General features: G+C 47.8%; 3 protein-coding genes across 3 annotated transcripts in view; 2 read left to right on the top strand and 1 right to left on the bottom strand.

Annotated features, from left to right (window-relative positions):
* The first annotated feature begins 88 nt into the window (after window positions 1–88).
* Window positions 89–2315, top strand: LOC112456333 (dolichyl-diphosphooligosaccharide--protein glycosyltransferase subunit 1). The gene is made up of 2 exons (XM_025018797.1): window positions 89–194; window positions 262–2315. Exon 2 carries the CDS (start codon window positions 285–287, stop codon window positions 2106–2108), a length of 1824 nt encoding a protein of 607 aa, XP_024874565.1. The 5' UTR covers window positions 89–194; window positions 262–284; the 3' UTR covers window positions 2109–2315.
* Window positions 2316–2806: 491 nt separating this feature from the next.
* LOC112456329 (putative deoxyribonuclease TATDN1) lies at window positions 2807–5505 on the top strand. The gene is made up of 5 exons (XM_025018788.1): window positions 2807–3175; window positions 3564–3743; window positions 4278–4671; window positions 4757–4960; window positions 5099–5505. The coding sequence occupies exons 1-5, from the start codon at window positions 2989–2991 to the stop codon at window positions 5202–5204; spliced, it is 1071 nt and encodes a 356-aa protein (XP_024874556.1). The 5' UTR covers window positions 2807–2988; the 3' UTR covers window positions 5205–5505.
* A 434-nt stretch (window positions 5506–5939) lies between these two features.
* Window positions 5940–8944, bottom strand: part of LOC112456328 (transmembrane protein 214-A) — an 8231-nt gene continuing 5226 nt past the window's right edge. Inside the window, exons 6-9 of the mRNA XM_025018787.1 lie at window positions 7545–7674; window positions 6621–6886; window positions 6377–6528; window positions 5940–6299 (exon numbers count right to left, since the gene is read on the bottom strand). Coding sequence (XP_024874555.1) covers window positions 6173–6299; window positions 6377–6528; window positions 6621–6886; window positions 7545–7674 — 675 coding nt within the window. The 3' untranslated portion in view covers window positions 5940–6172. The remainder of the gene's footprint in view (window positions 6300–6376; window positions 6529–6620; window positions 6887–7544; window positions 7675–8944) is intronic.

The raw sequence follows: 8944 nt of genomic DNA, 5'->3' as shown, positions 1-8944 counted from the left end.
ACCGTCTCGCGTTGTAAACGCGTACATATGTTCTCGAGATGCTGCGTTGCCGGCCGCAGCGGTATACATTGACATGCGCGGCGCGCGCAACTCGCCGGCGCCATAGACGAACGCCACGTATTTTGTTATGTGCTAAGTGCTAACCGTGTCGCCGCGTACCGGCAAGTGCACAACATAACGGAACATTTATCACGGTATTATTTCATCCCAGCGGGGACGGACCTTTGATCACGCTGATTACCGCCGCTATCGGTGGTCCAGTCAGTTTCAGATCCTCGTCGACGATGTTTCGCGTGCACGCGGGCGCGCTGATCTGCGCCCTCGCGCTCTACCTGGGCGTGCGGAGTGGCTGCACCGCGGCCGACCTCGTGGACCCGGACCTGGTGGTGCGGAACGTCGAGCGGCACATCGACCTGCAGTCCCAGCTGACGAAGATCAGCACCCGGGTGGTGCTGGACAACAGCGGCCGGGACCGTAGCGTCCCGAGCTTCCTCTTCTGCCTGGACGACGCCCAGAGCCGGTCGGTCAGCTACGTGGCGGCGCGGGTGGAGCCCGGTAAGCTGGAGCTGAAGGTGAAAGAGACCAAGGTCGCGGCGCACCGCGACCGGGTCTTCTACTCCGTCGATCTCGGCAACCATCTGGCGGCCCGGCGCACCCTCACCGTCGAACTCGAGACGGTGTTCACGCACGAGCTGGCGCCGCATCCCAAGCAGATCACCCAGCAGGAGAAGCAGCTCGTCCGGTACACGGGGAACGTGTACGCCTGCCTGCCCTACGCGGTCGCCAAGCAGACCACCTACGTGGCGTTGCCCACGCGCAACATCGAGAGCTACACCAAGATCAAGCCGGTCTCCCAGACCGGCTCGATGCTGGCCTACGGTCCGTACGAGGCGCAGCCGCCGTTCGCCCACGAGGAGATGACGGTGCACTTTGAGAACAACAACAAGTTCCTCACGGTGACGCGGCTCGAGAGGGTCGTCGAGCTATCTCACTGGGGTAACATAGCCGTCGAGGAGCACATCGATCTCCTGCACACCGGAGCGTTGCTGAAGGGGTCCTTCTCGCGTTACGAGTACGCCCGGGAGTCCAAGTCCGGACAGGCCAGCATCCAGAGCTTCGACACCGTCCTGCCGGCAGCCGCCTCCGACATTTATTATCGCGACGAGATCGGTAACATCTCCACGTCGCACACCCGCGTCAAGAAGGACTCGGTGGAGCTGACTCTACGGCCGAGATTCCCGCTGTTCGGCGGCTGGAAGACCCGTTACACGATCGGGTACAACGTGCCCAGTTACGAGTACCTCTTCCACTCCGGGGACGAGTTCGCGCTGGAGATGAGACTGCTGGATCACGTCTTCGACGACATGGTCGTGGACGAGCTGGTCCTGAAGATCATTCTGCCGGAGGGCGCGCGGAACATCAAGCTGGAGCTGCCGTATCCCGTGACCCGGCTGCCGGACTCCCTGCACCACACGTACCTGGACGTCACCGGACGTCCGGTGATATCCGTGACCAAGAACAATCTGGTCGAGAATCACATACAGAATTTCAGGCTCAAGTACACGTTCCCGCGTCTGCTGATGCTGCAGGAACCGCTGATGATCGTGCTGGCGCTGTGGCTCATGTTCCTGGCGGTCATCGTGTACGTGAGATGCGACTTCTCCATCGACAAGGACGAGGCGTCGGAGAGCAAGCTGAGGATCGCCGGGCAGTGCGAGAAGATCCTCGCCGCTCAGGATCGCCGTATCGCGACCTACTACAATCTCGAGGAGCAGCTGGCGTATCTGAAGGTGTCCAAGGACACGAACGGGTTCCTGTCCGCGATCAAGGGCATCAATCAGGATTACAAGGCGGCGAACAACGCGCTCAACGAGATCGCGCAGAAGATCAAGGGCGAGTCCAGCGACGTGTACGATCGCATCCAGGAGCTGCAGAAGTGCGATCGTTATCTGAAGGAGATCTACGGCCAGCTGCAGGGCCTGTATCTGGAGAAGCTGATCCCGGGCAAGATCAATCGGCAGCAGTTCATCGACATGGAGATGGCCATCTCCAGGAAGAAGGAGGACTGCATCGAGAAGATCAACACGATCGTAAAGTCGCTCCGGTAATCGTGTCCCCGCGTAAAATAAAAAGCCAAGGACTTTCTAAAGCAACGAGCGGTGTTTGCGATTTGCAATATACAGTAACGCCGAACCTCGCATCTGTTAATATTCCATTCGCGAGCACGACGACGGAAGGATTCCATACATTCACAAGCGCATCGAGTCACGACAAAACTTATCTAGATTTAAGATTTATATAAATAAGGATTTATATATATATATATATAATAAAAAAATATATATATAAAAAAGGAAACATGAAACGAAACGTTTTCGTTGTATTCTTTCTGTTATCTTCAACAAACGTTGTATCAATAAAAAAACTTGTAAAAGATAATCGATGCTGTTACATATCTCTAGCAATATTCCTTATAAAAAAAAAATGCGTGGAATTAAGTAAGTGCAGCCAGTTGAACTTGCAAAGCTTGAGAAAAATAACTTTGATCATTTACAGATAATTATATAATTATGTATAAATTGTGATTGCTAGATGTGGTACAAGTTGTAGCTAAAAATTCTTTTTAGTTGTGATTGCTGGATACGTTTCAAATTGCACCTGAATATATATTACAAGTATAATTACATATTATTGCAATATATATTACAAGTATAATTATATTACATATGTTACAATTATATATTAGTTACAACATTCTATTGTGGAAAAAAGAATTTATGCAGAAGAGACGCAAGAGTGCATGTTCATGCAGCTGCAAGACCTAGACCCCAGACCCCCTCCTGATCGTTCTAATCTCTCGTCCGTATTTTTCTTTTCTAACATATATATCTAAGATGAGGAGTTACGCTAGCGGTTGCTATACGGGCTGATCGATGGCGGGCGAATTGACGCGCGACGAGGATAGCGTCGGGACGATCCCTACTGCGCATGAAAGCGCAACGTCAGTCCTCCATCGGTCTCCCATGTGTCGTTCCAGCCGAGCCGGTGGAAACGGCGCGGACACCTGCTAACCTCTCCGTCTACCCTCGGCCGAACACCCGCACGAACGGCCAGACTCCGCCTAGGAAACGTTTCATGCTCGCAGCTAGAATGTCCAATTTGCGGAAATTCATAGGTAAACGCGGTCGTTCCTCGCGTTCTGATCGATTTACGCGATTTCCGTCTCGCGATGGGAGGTTATGGCGACGCGAGACTTTTTAAAGGTCCCTTTTTAACTCGACGAGATCCCTACCGTCGATCTCGGTGGATTTTCCGATCCTCGCCCTTTCTGGAGGATGCCGAGTTCTTGTGGGAGTCCTCGAATGCCTCGCGAGACGCGTTGGATGTTTTAGCGTCGTCCGCAGTTTTTTGTGTATTATTAATAATTTAATACTTTGCTGGCACGTTGAAGTATCTGTAAACATATACAGAACGTCTTGCACATTGCACATTTGCCTTGAGCGATTTCCTATTAAATGGAGAGTAAGTTAGCGTACTTCATTTTTGCTCCAAAATTGTTGTAGACATCGGAGCCAATTTAACGGATTCCATGTACCAAGGGATCTACCACGGGTCCCAGAAGCATCAGCCGGATTTGGATAAAGTTTTAGAGCGAAGTTGGAAGAACAATCTCTCGAAGATCATCATCACGGCTGGCAGCGTGGAGGATAGCAAGAAGGCTCTCGAGATAGCGAGAACCGATGGCAAGTATTATTAAAACGTGAGAGATTGCATTGATATAAATCTTTCTTCGTTTTCAAATTAACGCTTCAGTCGTAGATCTGATCTTAGTTTTCAATTCCCGTCTTATATGTATTTCTACCAATATAAAATTATTTTTATCTCGGTTTAACTTAAGGTAAATGTACCAATTACCTGGATACCTACCTATGTCTGGACATTTTTATCATTTTAGCCCTTAAATAAGTTATAATGCAAATTAAAATCAAAGAATCAAAGATAAAACTATTTTTCTTGTATTATAGTTTTATCTTTGATTTATTCGCGTTTGCTTATTTAAAAACTAAAATGGTAAAGGTGTCCAGACATAGGTTTTAAGTGTTATTAGTTTAGTACATTTACTTTTCATCTTTTTCTAGTTCTATGAATTAGAAAAAGATAGAAGATAAGTCAAATCGAGATTAAAGTTAAGCTACATTGGTAGAAATGGACATTGCCCAATTAATTTAAATTAGTTTTGCACGAGTGACTGATCGCCGTCAATCAATAAATTGCAGACAGACTGTATTCGACGGTCGGCTGCCATCCCACCCGTTGCAATGAATTCGACGAGTATGGCAATCCGGAGGAGTACCTCAAGTCGTTGTCGGACCTGGCGCTGAACAACAAGGATAAAGTCGTCGCTATCGGCGAGATGGGCCTGGATTACGACAGGCTGAATTTCTGCCCCAAGGAGGCTCAGAAGAAGTACTTCGAGCTGCAATTGTCGTTGTGCTCCACGCTGAAGCTACCCATGTTCCTGCACTGCCGCAACGCCAGCGACGACTTCGTGCGAATTCTGAGGAAGCACAAAAACGAATTGACGCCGGGCGTTGTACACTCCTTCGACGGCAACCCGGAGGACGCGAATTCCATCCTACAATTAGGCTTGTACATTGGCGTCAATGGATGGTAAAAGATCGACATAGTGCTGATGATTCTCGTTAAGAGCTGAAAGAAGAAAGAACAGCGCATCGATAATCCCGTCTCGTTTCAGCTCGTTGAAGACAGAGGAGAACCTTTTCGCGATCACTACCATTCCGTCGGACAGGCTTATGATAGAGACCGATTGTCCGTGGTGCGAGATCAGGTCGACGCACGCATCCGCGAACGACGTTATCACGCACTTCCCGTCCGTGAAGAAAGAAAAGTGGCAGGCGGACCAGATGGTTAAAGGACGGAACGAACCCTGTACGATAGTGTGAGTATACCCTTCTCTTCCCGCAAGTCGCAAAAGAATTATATACGATACATTATATATTATAACATGACAGCGTTAACTTCTACAAGATCTTTAAACTGTGGTGTATGTACACGATACGATCTTAATTACTTGCAGTCAAATATTGGAAGTCCTAGCGCGGATCAGAGACGAGGAGGAGGAGTACCTGTGCAATCAAATCTACAAGAATACGATGAAGCTTTTCTTCCCGTACGAATTATAGTGTGCGAGTACTCGGCGCCGCGAAAATATAAGCGGACTTGAAGCGCGCTGACGGGACACGCGCTCGCGGTGAAGTAATCAGGGATAAAAGCTGTGAACGTGCGCAAAACGGAGTGAGGAAATAAGAAAGAAACAGCTAGGGCACGCTGCTGAAACTCTATTGAAGGGAGGAAATGAAGACACTCATTTTTACATACGTGGCTTTATGGAAGTGGCTAACCGTCACTGTCCACAGATCTCTCTTCCCATGTAAAACTTTAATATATTCTTGTTAAAATTATATTATTATCATATCTCATATTCATCTATCGCATTTCATCGCTATCCATTTCATTATTATTATTATATTGCGATATTTATTAATACTATTCTGCTATTCCTAAAAATATCACCGTTGCCGCTGTGATTTATTTCTGTGACCCATCTTTCCGTAATGATTTTTCCTTAAATCTTTTTATTACGGTTCTGTAGTAATTTCTCCTTTACTACATCTACAAGAAGAGCCGTTATGAAAAAAAAATTTTTATTCGATCATTCAATATAATCGAATGTATATTCAATCAAAATCCTCAAAATTATAAATGAAAAAAAATACAAAATACTAAATATCGCACTTTCGACGATTTGCGTACAATAGATGTAATGTATGGATATACATATATATATTACTTAATAATAATTTCAAAGAAAGTGGCAGAAAAATATTCATCTTAAAAAGTGTCCGCATTTGTTCCAGTTTTTTTTTTATAAGATCACGAAATTTTTCTCGTCAGGGCCAACCAAAATAGAGGATATAGATTTTCTCGTCGAGATATCACAGGTAAAATGGCCGACGCATTCGTGATCTTCGGAAATATGTATGTAACGCTTCCGTGTCATAAATAATAAATGCCGAGTGTCGCGTGGTGAGGCGAAGGTTTCGTTCATCGACGCAATAATTATTCATACAACAAAACCATTGGATTTTATTCATGGCACTTTGGAGAGGGTCTGCACTTTCTCGTACACCCAGTCGTACGTTTGAATGGCGTACGACTGCGTCGTATCGAATGCCCATATGGCGTAATTGCGGAGACTTTCCGGGCTGAGCTTGCCCCTGAAAAGAGAGGAAAAAAAAGGTCATGGTCGGGTACTCGATTATACAGCCTCCGCATAACGTATAAGCGCACTTACACAAAGACATTCTTCTCCAGCCACTGTATCGACGCGTTGGAATGTTCAACAACTTTCTCTCCAAGCATAATGAAGGAAACTTTCACAAACTCTACTCCCTGAATACTTCGAGATTTAATTTGCTCCAAGATCCCCGGGGCGTAATGCTCGATCTGTGCAGAAGAAAAAGATCACGTTACAAAGTGTGTTTTACATCGAAGAGTTGTGTTCGATAAAAATATCTGAGATCTGTCATTACACTTACCGTATCCCGAACTATAGGTACATTCCTCTCGACGTATGCCGCAACATTGTTGTACTGTTTAATCGAAATATTTCTTACTACAATGCAGACATCGCCAGTTAATTTAATGTACGGTGTACACCAGTCTACAACGGCTTTGTAATATTCCGGCGAGCTATCCTTAATTGCTTTGTGTCCTGCAGACCAATATAACTTTAGAGTAGTCCACGCCTTTTCTACATGTGTCAATATTCCGCTAGTTTTCAAGAACTTTCCAACTTGGGACGCTACAATACATAAACAGCCAATAAGTACGATAAAGTATAACGAAACATTCATATCGCCAATTTGGTTAGAAGAGCGATTAGAGAGGCGGTGATGTCGATGGGCTTGTGGTGATGCTTTATGACAATGAGTGTGTTGTTAGTGAATTATTGGCCTAGTTTACACAGTGCGACCTGACCTAAAATAGGCTTCTAAATAAAACGTTTACACCATGTAGACCTATGATACTTTTGGGTCGAATATAGGGTCGAATAAAAATTATCTATTAGTATCTATTGGTACACTCTCTGCACTTTAGGCGATCTTTAGGTCACCTGCGTTTACACGCATTACGTCATGTGACCTAATTTAGGTCAGGGCACGTGAAAGAGACTTGACCCAAGCGAGGTCGCAACTGTTTACATCGTCGCGACCTATCGTGTAATAAACGCACGGTGTAAACTAGGCCATTATCTACTATTTGACGTGTTGCTCCGTCACAAGGCAAGATGATGACTCTCCCTGGATGACGACGTTACATTACGACAAAATATTTGAATCCCAATTGAAGCACAGAAACGAAAAGTATATAAGGAAATGTAAAATGATTGGAATGACAAGCTGACGTGAAATGAGAAGCGAGCAGAATGATGAAGTATCTTATTCACAGAGAGCTCTTACCCTCGAAAGAGCCATGTTTCTGTGTGTCGTACGCTACAATCGCACCGATCAGCAGCAGTAAAAAGAAACTGGCAGATCTCCATGGAAAGCCGCGTTTGGATTTGGAGGACGTCATTTTCTTCAGTAGTACCTGGAAAGAACGAACGATGTAAGGCAAGGTTTCTCAGCAATGCTTTCTATCCCTGCCCGAACTTCGAACAAAAACAATCATACAATCGCTTCTGTCGTCACGAAAATCTCACGTGCACGCGTCCAACTGAATTACTCGCGCCGCCGGATTCTCTATTCGTTTATAATAATATCAAACAAAGACGTGTGTCAACAACAGAGTCGAATCACAGAAATCACGGTTCCGGTACATGTCCCCGCACAACGCACGGACGACACACCGAGTATCTCGCGCACCTTGTCTCGGGAGGACTTTGAGATCGCGTGCTACCAATTAACGGCGTGTTATCCGCGGCGATCCCGATCGATGGCTACGCGCGGAATCGCCTCGTCATCGCTGGACGCGCGGAGGGAAAACTTTCCGCGATTCGCGAGCGATCTCCCGCGGAGATCACCAGATCATCTCGTCACCTCCGTCGCACACGCACGCGCGCGCGCGCGCGGACGCGATAAAATCCTCTTACCTGCGGAAAATCAGGGGGACGCGTTTACTCGCGCGCGGGTAAGCGTGTTTTCCTCGCCGTGCTCCAGAAGGGACCGAGCGGGGGGAGGGGGGAAAGGGAGGGAAAAACGGAGCCGCGCGTGCCGTGGCGTGCGAGCGAGCGGTGCCAATGTCGTCACTCCGACCGGGAGTGACGCGAGGGGGGACGACGGCGATCAATAACCGCGTACGCTCCCGAAAACGGATGGCCGGCTGCCTTAACCTGACGACGCTGGCCGCTCGATTGTGCGCGAATCGCCGCGAGGCCGAAAAACACGGAAAGCCGGCGCACCGCCGCGGCGTCGAAAAATCCCGTTAGGAATTCCGGTGCGCGCCCGAAACCGCTTCCGCGCGCGCGGGGCCAGCTCTTCCCCCTTTTTTCTCTCGCTTGCGGCGCCGAAGAAATCTGGGTCTCGGGCAAGGACAGGCACACGCTCGAAAAAAAAGCGGATAACGATCCCATTATGATCTGACCAGGTTGCGTAAACACGACGGGGGGCGGGGGGCGTATATTATCGTTTTCACCGATTAGAATTGACAGTTTCGTTTACCGCCGCTTTTCCGGGGTCCGAGGTCGATTCTGGAGAAGTCGGTCCTCTTCGCCGAGTCGCGCCAAGCGGAGCGACGACGCGTCTCGCATGGACGTCGAGATGTATCGTGAGAGAGCAGGGAGCGCGAGAGGAGACACGCGAGCGTAGGGGAGAGAGAAAAAAAAAAGAAATTCGATTCTACAACAGGCGTTCACGGAATT

Source organism: Temnothorax curvispinosus, unplaced genomic scaffold (genome assembly GCF_003070985.1).
Source record: "Temnothorax curvispinosus isolate PA1 unplaced genomic scaffold, ASM307098v1 QBEX01006740.1, whole genome shotgun sequence".
Taxonomy (NCBI): Eukaryota; Metazoa; Arthropoda; class Insecta; order Hymenoptera; family Formicidae; genus Temnothorax; species Temnothorax curvispinosus.
Note: the sequence above shows the minus strand (reverse complement) of the source record. Positions and strands in the feature narration are given on the sequence as shown.